The sequence below is a fragment of the Papio anubis genome, chromosome 2 (genome assembly GCF_008728515.1).
Source record: "Papio anubis isolate 15944 chromosome 2, Panubis1.0, whole genome shotgun sequence".
Taxonomy (NCBI): Eukaryota; Metazoa; Chordata; class Mammalia; order Primates; family Cercopithecidae; genus Papio; species Papio anubis.
The window spans coordinates 42,559,687-42,579,844 of NC_044977.1; the positions used below are offsets into that span (position 1 = coordinate 42,559,687).

General features: G+C 40.7%; 1 protein-coding gene across 3 annotated transcripts in view; it reads left to right on the forward strand.

The window, feature by feature from the left end:
* The first annotated feature begins 510 nt into the window (after positions 1 to 510).
* Positions 511 to 20,158, forward strand: part of SLC49A4 (solute carrier family 49 member 4) — an 84,706-nt gene continuing 65,058 nt past the window's right edge. For 2 of the 3 annotated variants that reach the window (XR_002520297.2, XM_021934123.2), the window contains exons 1-2: positions 517 to 1,240; positions 12,962 to 13,055. Coding sequence is in view for 2 of the 3 variants with exons in the window: in XM_021934123.2 (XP_021789815.1) it covers positions 901 to 1,240; positions 12,962 to 13,055 (434 nt within the window). In the remaining variant the exon portion in view is untranslated. Of the gene's footprint in view, positions 1,241 to 12,961; positions 13,056 to 20,158 lie in introns of all 3 variants that reach the window. The other variant, XM_021934121.2, reaches the window with a different exon arrangement.

Sequence of the window (20,158 nt, forward strand, 5' to 3'; positions counted from 1 at the left end):
TGCTTGACTTAGGTTTTCAAGGACATTAATCCACAGCTGTCAGGCTTCTGGATTTGTATACCAAAATAAACAAACAGCTGTGTGAAGAGATCAACAACCACCTTTCTTCTCGTTTACCCTGTGGTCAAATCATAATCACTGGAGATGGATCTGGGTCACTTTGGGGCAAAAATCTTACAACTTTACTGGACATACCTTTATTGCTCGCCTATTAAGTGACAGACGAAATGGGTAAAAAAAAGTTTACATATATATGAATGGAATTGGCTAGTTTGCAATCTCCTCTTTGGATATGTAAGACAAAAAAAAAAAATAACAAAAATAGGCAGTACTTATTGTACATAAATGATTTTTATGAGATAATCCCCTGGGACCAACTACGCCTAAATCTTATCCTCTGCCTATAATTTCTGAAGTTATTAACTCAACAAAAATAAGAATAAGCCCAAAATAGACGCAAGCATTAGGTTAAGTGAGCACAGGTCACTGAGTTGTTTATTACGCACAAGATTTAACTTGGACACTTCCTCCAAACACCCCAGGGTTCCTTGCCCAACCTCCTCGAATACAGCCTCTCTGCAAGTTTCCCTCTCCCCGACTCAGCCGCGCTTGTCCCTGCCTTTTCAGCGCTACCTGCCCTCAGTCTGGGACCTGGCTCCTTTCCTCTCGCCTGTGTCTCCTAGCCACCCGCGGAGGGGAGGGCGGACCCCAGCCTCCTTGCCGCCTGCCCCGCCTCCCCGCCGGCCCGGCTCGGGCCGCGCAGGCGCACGAGGCGCGGCCCGGAGGCCGAGGGAGACCACAGCAGCCTCCGCCTCCCACTGCTCCGTACGATTCTGCCCTGGGCTAGTCGGCGGTGACCTGGACTGAGCCCGGCATTGGCTTCGCGCGCGACGCGTCGCCATGGGCTCTCGTTGGAGCAGCGAAGAGGAGAGGCAGCCGCTGCTGGGGCCCGGGCTCGGGCCTGGGCTGGGGGCCTCCTGGAGAAGCCGGGAGGCGGCGGCGGCGCTGCCCGCGGCGGTCCCGGGTCCCGGGCGGGTGTACGGGCGCCGCTGGCTGGTGCTGCTGCTCTTCTCGCTGCTGGCGTTCGTTCAGGGCCTGGTCTGGAACACCTGGGGTCCCATCCAGAACTCGGCGCGCCAGGCCTACGGCTTCTCCAGCTGGGACATCGCGCTGCTCGTGCTGTGGGGGCCCATCGGCTTCCTGCCCTGCTTCGCATTCATGTGGCTCCTGGACAAGAGAGGTGAGGGGTCGGGGAGCGCCAGCCCGCGCTGTCTCCTCGGGGAGCCGGCGCCTGCCAGCGCTCCAGGCCTGCCAGCCGCCTCCCTTGGCCCCGGCATAGGGGTTGTGTGAGGTGATGGAGTGTTGCTAGCATTCCATTTCTGATTTAGGAACCCTCCGTCCCCAAAGCGACAAATGTGGGAAGGCTACCTTGCAAATGTTTATGTTTTTATCAGGCCGTTTATGCAACACCAGGGATTTAAGCGATCTCTAAATGTTCAAGTTTTTACATATTGTGAACATCAGAGCATGCCCGTGCATGTGCAGTGTGTTTTACACCTGACAAAAATGACTGATGCTTTGACTTCAAAGGGATTTGGGGATGTTGAGGGTGAAAAGGTCGGAAAATAGATTGATGGTGCCCAGATGTAAGGAAATAATGAGTTGGTTTTGTGTAATAAATGACTTCAGCCCAGGAAGAGCTATTGGGAAACTCAGATCTGACACTTTGGTTTCTGGAAGGTGGTACTCGGCAGCTTTAAAATGTGTGTATGTGGCTTTCTCAGTTGAGAGTTGCGACTTTCAATTAAAGCTTGCAGATGAGTGAAGATGCTTTCTTAGAATGGTACCCTCGACATCTCTCTTTACCACTTGTCAGTGTGATTCTCTGAGGAGAAAAAAAAAAAAAAAAAAAAGCCATAGGACTGAGAATCAAGGCATACGTACCACATAAGTATGGATAAATGATGAGTAGTGACAGTCTACCCTCAAGAGGCTGTTGTGCAAGATTTTATATTTATTAATTGAATAATGCTTGGGAGCTACTTTGTACAGTTTCTGTTCAACGTTTTATAAGTTTTGTTGCAATGAGTTCTTTAGTCAGATTTAGAAGGTTGTCTTAGTTCACTGGAGCTGCTGTAACAAAATACCATAAACAGGGTAGTTCTTAAACACAGAAATTTATTTCTCACAGTTCTGGAGGCTGGGAAGTCCAAGATGAAGGCTCAGGCAAAATTGGTGTCTGGTGAGGGCCTGCTTCCTACACAGTGGTCTTTTCATTATAACATAAGATGGAAGAAGGGGTTGGGGATCCCTCTGAGGTCTGTTTCATACAGGCAGTAATCCTATTCACTTGGGTTCCACCCTCATAAGTTAATCACCTTCCAAAGTCTGCACCTTCTTATTCCATCATTTTGAGGGTTAAGATTTCAAAATGTGAATTTGAGGCCAGGCACAGTGGCTTAAGTAATCCCAGCACGTTGGGAGGCTGGGGTGGGAGGATTGCTTGAGCCCAGGAGGTCGAAGCTGGAGTAAGCTGTGATGGCACCACTGCACTCTGCCCTGGGTAACAGGGCAAGACTCGTCTCAGAAAAATAAATGAATAAACAAAATATGAATTTGAGGGGAACACATTCAGACCTCAGCAAAAGTCAAGTGTAGGTAGGTATAGAATTGCAATTGTCTGGCATGTAGTTAGCACTCAAAATTAGTTGGTTATTAAGAGAGTAATAATGGCAGGGTCATGTTAGTAGCTGTGCTTCCTTCTCTCCTCCTTCACTGGAATTACTTCACTGGAATCCATGTGAAAAAGACTAAGGAATAGTTGATTGTAAATTCCTTAATGATCAACAATGTAATGTAGCTGCTAAAAAAGAAAGGACAGTTTTAGGCATAGAAGCATGGTGTCCAAAACAAGAAGCGAAATAGTTTGATAGGCTCTACATTAGTGTTTAGTTCTGAGCTTGATTCTGAGAAGGCCATTTGACAAACTGCAGAACTTTGAAGGTTCTGCCACAAGAATGATAAAGGGTATAAAAATCATGATGTGTAAAGTGAAGGGAACTTGGGTATATCACACTTCAAAAAGAAACTTGAGGCAAAATATAGACTGTGAAGATCAAGTAAAAGAGGAATTAGACTTATGTGTAGTTCTAGAAGGAAGAACTAGACTGAGTCAAGTTACAAAGGAATGTAACTCAAAGCAATACAAGGAAGGACCTTCTAACAAAGATATCCAGCCCTGAATGGGTGTGTCTCGACAGCTGTAGAACTTCCAGCTACAGCAAATACTTTTGCAGAAGATGTGTACTAGATACGGAGGAAGGGCTCCTCCTACCAAATGGAGATTTTCTTTGGGTTTTTGTTTGCTTTTAAACTAAATATTGATTTTCTTTGGGTTTCTGCTGGGCTCAGTGGCTCACGTTTGTAATCTCAGCACTTTGGGAGGCTGAGGTGGGTGGGTCACTTGAGCCCAGGAGTTAGGGACCAGCCTGGGCAACATGGTGAAACTCCGACTCTACAAAAAATACAAAAATTAGCCGGACATGTTGACATGCGCCTGTAGTCTTAGCTACTGGGGAGGCTGAGGCTGGAGGATCAATTGAGCCCAGGAAGTAGAGGCTGCAGTGAGTCATGATCGCTCCACTGCACTCCAGCCTGGGTGACAGAATGAGACCCTGTCTCAAAACAAACAAACAAACAAACCCAAAGAAGTACTTTACCTATCATCAATGTTACAATAATATTTTTTAAAAAAGAAAAAAGATTTTGTTTCCGCTGATGTATTTTTCTTCTGTTCCAGGATTCAGTCTGGGGTCCTCTGTTGCATTTAGTTGTTATTTCTCTTTAGTTTCCTCCAATCTGTGATAATTCCTTGGTCATTCCCTTAACAAGTTTGGCTAAATTCAGGGGAAAATGCTGAGCTGTAGTTTCTTTTTATTTTTATCAGGAGCATTTTTCAGTATTATTCCCCAAATTTAGCCAACCTTGTTTTTTATGGTAGAAAAATGTTAATTTGCACCCTTCTTATTATAATTGTACCTACTATCCATCCGTGGCAGGATAAATTAGAAACTACCCGTTCACTTTATCAAATAAGGTACTTCAGTTCTTCAGTAGTTCTTGTGACTATATGGTGAATTCAATTTTATATTTTCCTTTGATTGAAGCAATAAAAAATATATTTTAAAATTCTCTTTATTAGGAAGTAGTTTTCATTTTTAGTAGAAGAAAGCAAATACACTTTTATATGTTGGCTTTCCTGCTACAGGTGTTCCATCTACACACGTAGAAAGAAAGTTCTTTCTTGCTTCTGGCATCCTTGGGTACTAAAATGTCTTTTTTTTTTTTTTTTTTGAGACAGAGTCTCACTTGGTCACTGAGGCTGGAGTACAGTGGTGTGATCTTGGCTCACTGCAACTTCAGCCTCCCTGGGCTCAGGTGATTCTCCCGTCTCAGCCTCTGAGTAGCGGAGACTACAGGCATGCACCACCATGTATTTTTTGCAGAGACGGGTTCTCACCATGTTGCCCAGGCTGGTCTTGAACTCCTAGGCTCAAGCAAGGCACTAAAGTGTCTTGTACCCTGGAGGGTAGGTGGTTCTTGGTCTTTGTGCTGCCTCAAGCCCCAGCCTGATTAGTATGGAAGAAAGACTGGTTATCTTCCTAAAATGGGTTTGTACCTTCCCACCCTTTTTCATTTACCAGCAAGGAGACAGAAAAGGACTAGCTAGAGAGATCATAGAGCCAAGACCAAGTGTGCCCTCGAAGCTAACTAAAAGTTTCAAGGAGATGGCAACCCAGTGTGTTCCATGCACTGGGGATATGGCCCTCACAGACCCTCCTCCTAATAGGGAGATCGGACAGCAAACAAGAAAAGCAAATATTTAGTATGTCACCTGGTGATATTGATACATGATTTGGAGAAAAGCAATGTAAAGGAGGAAGGGAATGTGATAGGGTGGTATTATACTTTACATAGGGTTTTGGGAAGGCATCACTGATAAGGTGTATTTGAGCAGACACCTGAAGGAAAAATGACACCTGACATGTTAGTTCTGGAGAAGACTGTTTCTGGCAAAGGGAACCGCAAAGATAAAGATTCCAAACTTCTCTGGCATATCCAGGAAAGAGCAGTGAGGCCTTTGTGGCTGGAGTAGAGCCAGTGAGGGAAACAGTGGTAGGAAATGAGGTCAGAGAGTTAGTGAGAGGCCAGGAGATATAGGGCCCTGTAAGTCATTCTTAAATGGCATCTCAGCCATTATCAAGTGAGGAGGCCTCACTCCATTGACGGGCTTTCCGTGGAAGAGTAAAACAATGACTACGCTCTTGTCTTTAGGACAAGAGCCAGAACAGGGAGACAAGTTAGGCTAGTAGAATAACCCAGATGGGAGCTGATGGTGGCTTTTGACTAAGGTGATAGTGGAGGATTTGAGAAGTGGTTAGATTGCAGATATGTGTTGAAAGTAGATTCACCAGTATTTGTTGAAGGATGAGATGTGGAGCGTGAAGGAAGGAGACGAGTCTAAGCTGTTTCTCAACTTTTTAGTATTACTGATTGGGAGAATAGAGCTTCAATTTACTGATTTGTGGAAGATTGTAGAAAGAGCAATTTTGGAACAGATGGCATGGAGATCAGGGATTTGAAATGCCTGTTAGATATCCAAGTAGACAGATTAAACTGTCAATTGAATATACAAGTATGGAGTTAAGGGGAGAGGCCTGTGCAGCATATTTGGGAGTTGTCAGCCTATAATGGTATTTAAAGTCATGGGTCTGGTTCAAGCTCATTCTTATTGGTTAAAAAAAAAAGAAAGAAAGAAAAAGAAAAAAATGTATAAAAAGTGTTGTGGGACTGGGTGAGATCACCTGTGGAGAAGGGTGGAGCTTCCCTGGAGTAGAGGACTGAGCCTTGGGGCATTACAACATTTAGAGGTTGGGAAGACAACAAAGAACCAGCTAGTGAGGACTGAGAATAGAGCACTGGATTTAGCAACATGGAGATCTTTTGGTGTCCTTTAAAAGAATCATCTCCCTGGAATGATGTGGTGAGTCTGAAATAAAATGCAACGAGAAGAATCAAAGACAGTGAATGTAGACATTTCTTTCAAGAAGTTATGCCATAAAGGGCAACAGAGAAATGCGCAGTAGCCAGAGGGAATGTGGGTACTAAGGAGGTTTGGGTTTTGTTTTGTTTTTTTCTTTTTTCGGTAAGAGATACTAAAGCATATCTATATAATGCAACATCGTAACAGTTCCATAAAAAGGGGGAAATTGATGATGCTGGAGGGAAAGGGAGGAACTGCTGTAGCCATGTAGGCAAGATGGGATGCGGTCCTCCAGGGCACAGGTAGACAAGTTGGCCTTAGATGGAAGCATTGACAGTTGATTCTTTAGTAGTAACAGGAAAGAAGATAAGAGTATACACATACAGATGCAGATGATGGATGATAAGAGCTTGTAGAAGTTATAGCTTTTTTCCCCCTCAGAAAAATAAGAAACAGAATGATCCCCTGATGAGGGATCAGAGAGAGAGGATACAAATGATCCCCTGAATAGGGGAACAGAGAGAGAGGATACAAATAGGGACCAAATGAGAGAGGATAAATTATGAAACTATTTTATGGAAAAATGAAGGACACATGGTTTAGGAAGTTGTAGTAGGATTGTTGGGTAGCACTGAGGGCTGCTTTCAGTGACTGATCATTAATTTGAAGTGAGACCAGTCAGCATGGTTGTGTGTTTCCTTCCAGCCTGTTCTGCTGGGCAAGTACAGGCATGGGCAGACTTGGCAGAGAGATTTAACCAGAGTTACAGTTTTACCAGGTGAATAGGACTGACAAAGTGGAGACCAAGAGTAGAGGGTTAGGTAGAGAGAAATCTGACAATGGACCATGGAATCTAAGGAGGACAAAGAAAACACATGAGGTGGTTGAGAAGAAATAGCAAGCTCCCAAACTGTCATTCCATATTGAATCAAGAATTTGTTCTTGTTAGACTACTAGAGAGAATGAATGGGAAAGAGAGGAGGCCATGGTTGAGGAATGGGGTGCTTGAAATTGAGATTATGGCCTGTAATCCCAGCACTTTGGGAGGCCAAGGCGGGTGGATCACCTGAGGTCAGGAATTCAAAACCACCCTGGCCAACATGGAGAAACCCCCTCTCTACTAAAAATACAAGAAATTAGCCAGGCCTGGTGGCGGGCACCTGTAATCCCAGCTACTCGGGAGACTGAGGCAGGAGAATTGCTTGAACCCAGGAGGCGGATGTTGCAGCGAGCCAAGATCGAGATCGCACCATTACACTCCAGACAAAGAGCAAAACGTCGTCTCAAAAAAAAAAAAAAAAAAGAAATTGAGATTATGACATGGATGCAGTTATGGTAAAGATAAGGTCAGAGTATAAACAAAAGCGTGGATGGCTAAGGTAGGGCTAAGAGCCTACCTCAGACCATGGAACAAGAGGTCAGAGATCTGAGAGGCTAGCATACTGAAAGGATCATGTAGTGGATATTGAAATCACCAGGTTTATGAAAGGATAGTGTCCTGAGGAGTAACAATGAGCCAAGACATCTTTAAGCAGTGAAGGCGAATAACCGGGAGGCAGGTGTGTGGTGGTCTGTAGACAACCACAGCAAGGAGCAGTGGGTATTAGTCAGAAAAAATTAGACCAAAGGCTGTTCTGGCCATGATGGAGTAATGGGAACTGAATTTATCCTTCTATCTTAATTAAAAATGAAAAATAAGGAATCAAAATATATGGAACTAAATAAATTTCAGGAGCTGGGCATGGCACACCTTTAATCCCAGCCACTGGGGAGGCTGAGAAAGGAGGACCACTTCAGGCCAGGAGTTCAAGACCATCCTGGGCAACATCGTGAGACCCTATCTCTAAAAAATAATAATAAATAAATATTAGAACAAAACAAATTCGTAAAACAATGGTTTTCAAACATTGGTCGACAGGCAGGGCAGGACAGGGCAGTGATCCCTATGACTGCTTCAGTTTACTATCCAGGGAGAATTGCCAGACAGGAGCACAGAAATGGGGAGCTCACTCAGAGCCCAGCAGTTTTCCTGAATTAAGGAGACAAAGGTGAGAATTCGAAGAGGCCAACATAGCTAGAATTCTTCAGGTAGAAAACAATGGAGGAGGAAACTTCACAGAGAATGTTCTGGATCGGCAGGGTGTTCCTTTGAGTCTTCAGCAGAAAACTGATCAGAGGATACATGTGAGGAAATTAGCCAAGACTGGAGGAAGGCCTGCCAAAAAAGAACAGGCAGAACAGTTCCCCAGGATCACACAGGCTGGAAATAGTTCATGTTCCCAAGACCTGTAATGGAAAAATCTCTGTAAACATACTACAGATGTTCAAGAAGATAGAAGAAAGAAAGCGTGAACACATTAAAGAGAGACAAAGAGGACAGAAAAAGAACAACATTGGGCGGGGCGCGGTGGCTCACGCCTGTAATGCCAGCACTTTGGGAGGCCGAGGTGGGTGGATCACGAGGTCAGGAGATCGAGACCATCCTGGCTCACACGGTGAAACCCCGTCTGTACTAAAAAATACAAAAAATTGGCCGGGCGTGGTGGCAGGTGCCTGTAGTCCCAGCTACTCAGGAGGCTGAGGCAGGAGAATGGTGTGAACCCGGGAGGCGGAGCTTACAGTGAGTCGAGATCGCGCCACTGTACTCCAGCCTGGGTGACAGAGCGAGACTCTGTCTCAAAAAAAAAAAAAAAAAGAACAACATTGAACTTCTAGAAATGAAAAATGTGATCAATGTGGAAGGTGAAAAATATAATCAATGTCTGAGATGACAGAAATATACTAGACAGGATATAACAGCAGACTAGACATTGCCGAAGAAAAGGTCAGTGTGACTTGAATATATAGCACTAGAAACTATCCACAATGGAACACAGAGAAATAAAGACTAAAAATGATCAAACAAAAGACATGAGTTATCAGTGAGCTGTGGGACAATTTACATGTAATTGGAGTATGTAATTGCATACTATGCATGTAATTGGAGTCTCAGAAGGAGAAGAGAGAAAAGTAAGCAGGGAGAGCATGGAGTGAGATAGAGTGATGCAAAAAAAAAGTTTGAAGAAATAATGGTCAAAACATTTTCCAAATTTAATGACATCTATACACCCACAAATCTAAGAAATTTAAGAATCCCAGGAGAAGACCCATAAGGAATCCTACACCAAGGCGCATCATGTTCATACTTCTTTAAAACCATTGATAAAGAGAAATTCTTAAAAGCATGGGGAGAAAAAAGACCAGGTAACTTGGGTAACTTGTGGGCAGAGAGAGTAGGAATGATCTGGAAGTGGCAGGGAAAGCAATGTAAGGGATTTCTCTGGGAGTAAGAAGGTAGAGAGAATGTTTGGAGAAGAGCTTCGGGAAGGTAGTGATTCCACTGATTATGCCTGAGCACTCCAGAAGGCACAGAGGTAGGTTTCTGGGGTTGAGGAGGTAGGTGGCAGAGATGAGGTCTCATTAGGGGATGTATAAAGCCCTATCAGGATAAGGATGACCTGTGAATCTTGAATCTTTTGTGTCTGATTTAAACAGGAAAAACAGGCATGATGTCATTAGTTCTGACAATCTCCAAGGCAGATTAGGGTGACGAGGCTGTGAAGGTTATGAGCAGAGAAAAGAGGATCTACCCCAGAGCCAGCAGAGCTCATCTTCACTTCAGCTGATGGAAGTGTGGAGCCAGGGAAGGGGGTGGTCTTACCAGGTGAGCACTGTGCCTGTTGCTGACTTTCCATGCTTCCACTATGGGTGTGTGGGTTTTGGGGGAGGGATTTAGTCAACTCTGCAGCCTGATTCTTTAGACATCTGCAGTGGAGGCTTCCATTCCTACACTCAATGGTCCCCAGCAAAAGGAGTTATTGCATCTGTTGAAAGGAAGCATTCTGAATGTTGGATGCTGTGTTTGAAAAGAAATGTTTTTATTTTCAATGATGTTTGTTTTTCTGAAATTGTTCACAGATGCTTTTGCACTTACATCCTATTACTGTTGTAATCACTTGGGGTCTATTTATGTAACAGTCCTATATGTCTCAGAAGCCAATGTGTTAGGCAGTTCCTGCATTGCTATAAAGAAATACCTGAGGCTGGGTAATGTGTAAAGAAAAGAGGTTTCATTGGCTCATGGTTCTGCGGGTTTTACAGGAAACATGGTGCTGGCATTCGCTCATCATTCAGGGAGGCCACAGGAAGCTTACAATCACGATGGAAGGTGAAGAGGTAGCAGCCATGCCACTTGGTGAAAGCAGGAGCAGGAGAAAGTGGGGGAGGGGGATGCCACACACTTTTAAAGGGCCAGATCTCATCTCCTGTGAACTCAGCAAGAGCTCAGTCATCACCAAGGGGATGGCCCAAGCTATTCACGAGGATCTGTCCCTATGATCCCAACACCTCCCACCAGGCCTCACCTCCAACATTGGGGATTACATTTCAACATGAGACCTGAGTGGGGACAAATATCCAAACTATATAAGGCTATTCTCCTGGGGTCCTCATAAGTCCTCTCCCTTGATGAATTGATATCTTTTTGATGACATGGAATTCTAGAGTCATGCCTTGTCAAGATGTGAGTGACATGAAGAAAGCATTTTATTCAAGATTGCCAGCTGGGATAGATTAAACAACACTTGGCAGCAATTAAAAATACACAAGAAAGCCACCACACTGTACTTGTGAGGTTGCTTTATTTTTCATTTTTGTAGTTTTGTGGAGATGGGGTCTCACTATGTTACCCAGGCTAATCTCAAACTTCTGGCTACAAGGGATCCTCCCACCTCCTAAAGTGTTGGGGATCCTCCCACCTCCTAAAGTGTTGGGATTATAGGCATTAACCACGGTGCCTGGCCAGAGGTTGCTTTACTAAGCAGTTTTTCACAATTTCTTTACTCTTAGAAGTTTATATTAGCTGTTGTATTGTGAAATACTTGATAAAAAGCATAACTGAGTGAAGTATGGTAGCCTTTAGCAGTAACAATAGGAAGCCTAGTTATTGGACCATATGGCCATAAATAATGCCTCATTGCTTTGCTTGGTGTCTGCTTACCTTAATTGCAAACAAACTCTTTAGAAAAAAATAAGTATCATGTAGAATGTAAGCCTTATGGTCCCCAACCTATAAAAATTCTATTCAGTATCTTGTAGGGTACCCAGTATATCCTTATAGGAGCAACGTCTTGTGATTTTAGGATATTTATGACTATGTGTGTACTTTTTGTTAATTGTACTCTGTTTCCTGTGGCTGTAATGTGATATTTAAAGTCTGTATTCTGTTAGTAGAAGCAGTAAATGAGCAGTATGTATGCATTACTTGTTACCAAGAAACACAGTTCCCTATGGTATTCCTTCTGGTAAATTGTATTAATCATATTCAGATTATATAAGAATATTATAAAGTAATTCAGTTCATATCACAAATTATCCTTAACGTAGCGTATATGCCTGATCTGGATCTCAAGTTTATTTTCTTTGCTATGTTTGATCTGCATAATTATAGTCTTGTTGACTTTCAATTTCCTTCAAGCAGAGTAGCTCTTTGAAAACCAAACATTTAACCATGTACCGTCTGCCAAAAGAGAGAGAGAGAGCCCTGGGAAAAAAAGAAATATTACATTAATCAGTTTATGTCTGTTCTCTGTGTGAAATGGTTTCGAGGTGATGTTGGATTTGGGAAAAATTTGAAGCAATGTGGCCACCTTTGCCATAGACTTAGTGTGAACCACCTATATGATGTGACTGCCACAAACAGTAAGTTATGTTAATTTAGTATTAACAGAGGTGTAGCATTCCAACAATAGGAAGAAAGGGTTCTGTTAGATTATTCTGCCATAGCTAGAATATTGTGTCTATTTCTGATTATCTTATTTTTATATTTGTATATTTTGCCCTCTGTGTGAACAACCACTGACACACATTTTCAAAGTAATTGTTGTGTTTGGAATACAATGGGAAAAAACTATCTGATCCACGTTGTCTTCTAAAGTCCTAAGCCATGATTTTTTAACATTATTAAGCGTTATTTTATAATGAAAACCGTCGGATAAATCAAGAATAAATAAAGACTGTGATTATATTGATAATCAGAGAGGACCACTTCCTATGACCCTTTAACAAGCATTAGCTTGTTCTGATTATAAAATATGTAGTTCCCTAGTTGTCATTTTTGAGAAATCTTAAAGCTATGATCTATCACCTTAAAATACTTTTTAGGGACAGGTAAGAGTTTTTTTATTAGCAGCTTACATTTGAAAATTCAAATTTTTCTATTAGAGATGTAAAACTAAAATATCTAGTCTTTTTAAATTATTTGCCATATTTTTAAGTATTATATCTGAATGGAACATTTTAGACATTCCTTCTGAAAAATTAAACTTAATAGAACTTCTTCCTCCGTCTTTGATATGAACATTCCTGTTTTCCATTAAAGTTAGAATCATCTCATTTTCTTTTTTCTTTTTTTGGACACAGAGTCTCACTCTGTCGCCCAGGTTGGAGTGAAGTGGTGCGATCTCAGCTCACTGTAGCCTCTGCCTCCCAGGTTCAAGCAATTCTCATGCCTCAGTCTGCCAAGTAGCTGAGATTACAAGTGTGTGCCACCACAAACAGCTAATTTTTTTTATTTTTAGTAGAGACAGTTTTACCATGTTACCCAGGCTAGCCTCAAACTCCTGAGCTCAGGTGATTTGCCCACCTGGGCCTCCCAAAGTGCAAGGAGGATTGCAGGCATAAGCTACCATGCCCAGCCCATCATTTCGTTTTCAGCATGTACGGTTTGTCGTCTTTTTTTCCCCCCATTTTTAAAGTTACACAGAAAAGCCATAATATTAGCATATCATGTCAGTATGATTGACTAAAAGTAATCTTTATTTTTAACAGTGGACTTAGGAGAAAATCAAGGTAATTTCAATGTTTTTCTTTTCATTTTAGGTCTCCGGATAACTGTGCTCCTGACATCCTTCCTTATGGTTTTGGGAACTGGTCTAAGATGCATACCTGTATCAGACTTAATGCTTAAAAGAAGGTAAATCCTGTCGATAACATTTCTCCCTCATTTTTCATTTTATTTTGTGTATACATTTTTAAGAAGATCAGTAAAGGGTCATATTTATAGAAGCATTTATTTTTTTACCTTATATGATGATTAATTTAATTGACATTTATTGTCATGGAAGACGCTATACTGGTTGTTGTGGAAATAAAAAGGGCAAGTTAATCTTCATATTATTCAGGAACAATTATCATGAGAAAATAATAGTATAACATACCATTTTTAAGTATAATAGTATAACATACTATTTATATAATAGTGTAGTTAATGCTCCAGAAGAAATACAAAATTGCCCCAAGAGACTAGTAGAAGTTTTGGCTGCAGGTATCAAAAAGAGGAGTCCATAAAGGTGGTGGTAATTAAACTCGGCCTTGAATGATGAGTAGAATGTTGGTAACTATAGTCAGGGGAAGGGTATTCCAGGATGGGGGACTAGCAAGAGTGAAGCCATGGAGGCAGGTAAGCATAGGTCTTTTCTGGGGTGGATAGGTAGTCTTATTTGTAAATAGCAGCCTTTCTGCAACTGGGACCATGGATTTATTCTTAGAGAGTGTAAGGTATATGAAGGTTTTAAATTTTGTTTTTATATTGGTTATAATACAGTATTATTTTACCAGTAATAATCTGCAATAAAAAGATGTTTTTGTTGACCAGGATGCCAATTTCTTAAATTAGTGTTTCCCAGACTGGGGTCCTTGAATGTGACCTTGAGAGTCATTGAGAAATTTTTTCCCTTTCAGAAGGACCCATAAATTACTCAAGTTCGAGAGATACTGGTCTACAGATTAAGGTGTAAAAATGGGATGTAAAGAGATGAGGTTAGAAGGTGATATTTTGATTCTAAAGAGTCTCGATGCCATCCTATGTTATTAACAGCGTACTTTACTCACTGGATAGTGGGAAGCCCCTTAGGCTCTTAATCAGAGGAGCGCTAGTTTCAGATCTGTGTTATATTCACTATGGATTGAGACATGTTGGATTGATTATAAGGGGTAGAGATTGCTGGCAGAAGACCTGGAATGATACAGTGGGACCCTAAGCTGGAGTCATTCTTTTGTTGGTTCATTTATTAGGTCATTCATTCATTCAACAGAATTCACTGAGCTTCTACTATGTGCCAACCTCTCTTGTGGTCATTGGGAATATGACAGAAGACAAAGCAGATAAAAATTACTATGTAATGTAGTAAATTACATAGTACGTTACATAGTACATAGTACATTTACATAGTACGTAGTAATTTACTATGTAATGTACATTACATTACATACTGTGTATGTGATGTAGTTTCATTCCACTCAGGGAAACCAGCAATAAACTAGATAAATAAGTAAAATATATAGTATGTGCCAGGGAGGGTAAAATAGGAAAGAAAGATATGAAAAGGCAAAGAAAGGATGGTGAGATTTCAGAAAGAAAAACCTAACTGGGAAGATCACCTTTTGGGTTAAAAACCTGACAGAAGTAATGGATGATGCAGTATCTAGGAATCAAGTGTTATATGCAGAGAGAACCGCAAGAATTCAGGGCAGAAGAAGGGACAGGGATGCCTGGCAGGGAGGCTGGTGTGGCATGGGAAGAGCAGGTAGCAAATGACGTCAGAGCAGTTATGGGGTGGTAGTGGGAGTGTGGGACCAGATTCTTTAAGACCACGTCATCTCCTCAGCTTTTTCTGAGCTGGGAAACCTTTGGAGGTTTTGAGCTGAGAGTGCCATGGTGTTTGGCTGCTCCACCGAGAATGGACTGAAGCTTGAGGTCATGGGCATAAGTAAGGAAAGTTGGGAAACGAGTACAATAAACCAGGTGAGAGATGATGGTGGCTTGGACCATAGTAGTGGTAGTGGGAGTGGTGAGAAGTGGTCAAATTCTGATCATCTTGAATATTCAAAATATAATTATATTCTGGTCCATTTGCTGATGGACCAGATATGGGGAGTAAGAGAAAGGAGTCCAGAATGATTCCATGCTGTGGGAAGTTGGGGGAATGGAAAGGGTGGCACAGACCTGAGGGGAAATGTGAGAAAAAGAGATGGGAGTGATATGCTGGAAGTTTCACTCGAGAGACTCTGAAATTGGCGATTCCATTAACAGATGGGGAACATAGAAGTGGGGGAGAGTGGATTTCAGGGACAAGATGTTGACTTTCTTTTGGAACAGAATTTTTCAGTTTCAAAATAAATGTTTAGTTTTGAATTTTCAAAAAGTGTTCTCTTTCTAGAAAATTTAGGGTACAAGGGTTCATATTTTAAAAGGGAGATAGTACAGTCATTTGGTTTCTATGGAAAGCTAGTCATAATTTTCCATCCTTCTGAGTTAGATTTTAACACAAGTCTCATTATTGTATTTGAGATGCTCTTAATTTTTCAAACATGCAGAGGTGTATTTTTTCAAGCATCCACAGATTTTAAGTACAAATTTTCATGTAAGCTTAAATTCAACACTGCTTTCTTTTAAAATGCCTATTAAGGCCAGGTGCAGTGACCCACACCTGTAATCCCAGCACTTTGAGAGGCTGAGGCAGGTGGATCTCTTGTGCTTAGAGTTTGAGAGCAGCCTGGGCAACATAGCAAGACCCATCTCAAAAAAAAAATGCCTATTATTATTTTTGCTAGCTTTTCTTCTGTTTTGGGCCATGCATACTATTACTTGTCTCCAGTCTCATATCCCTTTATATCCTTTCCAGATATAAAATTCTGGGAATAATAGAGTTGACTGTCCATCTTGTTGGAGAAGGTGGTATGAAAAAGAAACAATTCATAAAGAAATGTAAGCAAATGTAGAACAGGTAAGAAGTAGAAATAAAAAGTTCAGAGATTGAATCTTTCATAAAAAGAGTGTATAAATTGATTTTTCAATCTTAGGCATTCATCTATAAAGACTACAGGAGTATTAACCCCTTGAAATAAGACTTCGTTTTGTAGTCTTTAAGCATTTCTTTTAAGCAGTATTATTAACAATGCATGATGCAGCTGTTAAAATGAAAATGCTACACTTGGAACATGTATTTTCAACAAATCGAGTCTGTAACCATCACTTTTAAGCTTCAGTCTCCGCCAGTGTTGAAACAAGCATTTAGAAGTCTGTGTTTTTGTGGCCTTGTTTCACTCAGAACTTTTTGAGCTTCTGACCCAGCCTTTTGGAATGGCTCCCCTGCACCCTTGACTTCCTGTGTCTTAGCTCCCTTAAGTATCAAGACATGAGAATAGCAGCATTCTGACAAGCTCTTCCTAATGGTGTTCTACTTATATGTAGTATCAGTATTTCTTTTATTTGCATAGTACCGATGAAAATTCAGGAAAAAAATTATTTTCCCACGTTTCTCTCAGGTAAATAAGGAACTTGGAATAACAAATTATAAAGCATTTTTTTTTCTATGATCTGGAGCCAAATAATACCCCCAAAAATTGTAAATGCCATCACTCTATTGCAATGAGCGCTTACTCTATGGTGTGAAATATTATATTGCTTTCCCAGTAAACAACGTAAGGACTTCTGGAGGGTGAACTTATAGTAAGTTATGTCTACTCTTAATCATAGGTATATCCAGTGATTCCCATAACACATGCCATGTATATTTTTAAATTTTATTTAGTTCCGGGTTGCGTGTGCAGGATGTACAGGTTTATTACACAGGTAAACATGTGCCAATACACACCACATTATCTTTCAATTCAGTGTAATTTTCATTAATATTAACAATACTTAATGTTTACCAGCATGTATTAAATAGTTTGGTTCTAGTAAACATAGACTTTCTAGAAATACACTCCACTATGAAATTCTTTTTTTTTTTTTGAGATGGAGTCTTGCTCTGTCACCCAGACTAGAGTGCAGTGGCGCGATCTCGGCTTACTGCAACCTCCGCCTCCAAGGTTCAAGCACTTCTCCTGCCTCAGCTTCCTGAGTAGCTGGGACTACAGGCGCCCACCACCACACCTGCTAATTTTTTTGTGTTATTAGTGGAGACGGGGTTTCACTGTGTTAGCCAGGATGGCCTCGATCTCCTGACCTCATGATCCACCTGCCTTGGCCTCCCAAAGTGCTGGGATTACAGACGTGATTTCCACTGTGAAATTATTTGCAGCTGACAGGATTATGTTTAAAATGACCCTAACAGAAAAGGTGAATTGTTTCGTGAATGATTTTGTGACAGCTGCTTAGCTGTATGAATAAATAGGAAAAAGAACCTAGATCTCCCTGCCTTACCACTTAGTAAATCCCAGTTGGATCAAAGACTTACATGTAAATAATGAATCATAAAAGTATTAGAGCATGACTGTTTTACAGAATCTGAGGGTAGAGCGGGCCTTCCAATTAAGACACAAATCCCAGAAGCCATAAAAAAAAGCCTTGATACATTTGACTATGTAAAAATTTAGATTATCTTTATGATTGAATATACTGCGAAACAAAGTCAAAAGATAAGTTAACTGGGAAATATTTGCAACAATAAGACAAATGAGTAATTCCTTAGTTCTTTGAAATCAGTAAGAAAAATAGCAACTCAAGAGGAAAATAGATAATAGATATGAGCAAGCAATTACAGAAGTCAAAATATAAATGGCATGAACTCAAGAGAAGTTCAAGAGAGTTCTTTCTTGAGAACTTGAGAGAACTCAGGAGAATATTCAACTTTCATTGTAATTAAATACATGAAAATTAAAATAGCAGACAAATGTCTATTTACTGGCAAAGATGAAAACAAATTCATAATGTGCTATGCCTGAGATGTGGGGAAAAACAGGCGCTGCTGATGTATGAGCAGTTTGGGACATCATTCTATTTGGAGGGCACTTTGGCAGTATTTACCAGATTCAAATATACATGTCCTTTAACCTACACCTATATTTGCACTTACGGAAAATCAGCCCACATATAAAGCTCTATGAATTTGCAAGAATTACCATGTTTGTGCAGCTTTGCTTGTAATAGCAGAAGGCTGGCTGTAACCCAGATGCCTTCAGCAAAGGACTGACTATGATGCAGTATATCATGGAATCATATTGCACTGTGAAAAGGAAGTAAAAGTCCTGTGAGTGCTAATATGAAAATATCTCCAAAATATATTGTTGAGTTAAAAGGCAAACTTTAGAATATTATGTTTAACATGTTCTTACTTAGAAAAAAATGGGAAGGGTATCATTGGTTTTTTTCTGGGGAAAGCATCTGAGGAATAGAAGTCTGAGGTGGAAAGGACATTTACTTTTTATTTTTTACTACTTTTGGGAATATTTTTACCATGTGCATATATTACTTTTTTTTTTTTTTTTTTGGAGATACTCTGTTGTCCAGGCTGGAGTGTGGTGCTATGATCATAGCTTATTGCAGCCTCAAACTCCTAGGCTCAAGGGATCTTCCTGCCTCAGCCTCCCACATAGCTGGTAGTACAGGGATGTGCCATCACGCCTGGCTAACTTTTAAATTTTTTATAGAGACAAAGTCCCACTATTTTGCCCAGGTTGGTCTCAAACTGTGGGCTCCAGTGATCCTCCCAACTCAGCCTCCCAAAGTGCTGGGACTACAGGTGTGAGCCACCGTATCCATCCTGTATTACCTTTTTAACTGAAAGCACTAGCTAAGTAAAACTAAAATCACCACCTCAGAGCTTTAATAATGAGAAAAGTAAAGAGAAGGAAGGGTTATATATAAATTTCCCCAGCATAGAAATGTGAATCTTTTGATGTAAAAAGGAGCAATTGGTAGATTTAACAACTAAGACTCTTCCCAGTAAAATACAGAAGATTCAGATTCCCATATATCAATGTCTTCTAAAATATAATTCACAGACTACCTGCTTATTAAAATACAGATCCCTGGGCCCCAACCCAGTCCCACTGAGTTAGGCTTTTGAGTGAACCCTGAGAATGAGCAGTTCTAACAAGCTCTTTTAATTAGTCTTATGCTCATTTAAATTTGACAACTACTTTCCTAGTTCCCTAGTCTTATACTCATTTAAATTTGAGAACTACCTCCCATCTTCACTTTAAATAATAATTGATTAAACAAATAGCTTTGTGCTTGTCCATCCTAAAATATAATCACACAATACATTTAATGTCTTATTTTAAAGCAGATTAAGGATTAGCCTCTAATAAGTCTATTTGCCTTAATTTGACTCTTAAAACTGCAGACAACTCAAGGCAAGTAAAACTCATGACTGTATTTCTGCATAGTGGTCAGATGGACTTCAGATAAGAAAGATTGATAAGAAAAGATGATCAGTCATGATAAGCACTTAGCAGGGAAAAAAAGGGAGTAAAAAGATTTATAAAGGCAGGGCGTGGTGGCCCATGCCTGTAATCCCAGTACTTTGAGAGGTCGAGGCAGGCTTATCATCTGAGGTCAGGAGTTTGAGACCAGCCTGGCCAACATAGTGAAACCCAGTCTTTACTAAAAATACAAAAATTACCCAGGCGTGGTGCATGCCTGTAATCCCAGCTACTCAGGAGGCTGAGGCATGAGAATCACTTGAACCTGGGAGGTGGAGGTTACAGTGAGCCGAGATTACGTCACTGCACTCTAGCCTGGGCCACAGAGCAAGACCGTGTCTCAAAAACAAAAACAAACAAACAAACACACAAATCACAAAGGGAAAAGGTTTTTGGGTTAGAGTTAGGCTAACATTTTAACAACATTTTGCAGCTTTATGCTTTAAAACATTATAAAATTAAAATGCAAACTAGGAGAAATGGTGTTGCAAATATAATAGATAACTTATAAGTAACATGAGCATTTTTGAAAATTGAATAGAAAAAAGGACATAGTAGACATGGCTAACAATTGTTGATTCTCAGATTTCATCGTTTAAATTTATAATTTAACCATCAATATTTATTGACAGTGTATGTAAGTATCAGTAAAGTACAGACTGAGCTGTATAACAAAGAAACCAAATATATTGAGGCTCAATAAGGTAGTAGTTCATTTTTCTCTCAAGAAACAATCTAAAACAAGCTTGCCTAATCCATGGCATGCATGCTGCCCAGGATGGCTTTGAATGTGGCCCAAAACAAATTTGTAAACTTTCTTAAAACATTATGAGTTTTTTTGTGTAATTTTTTTTTTCTTTTAGCTCA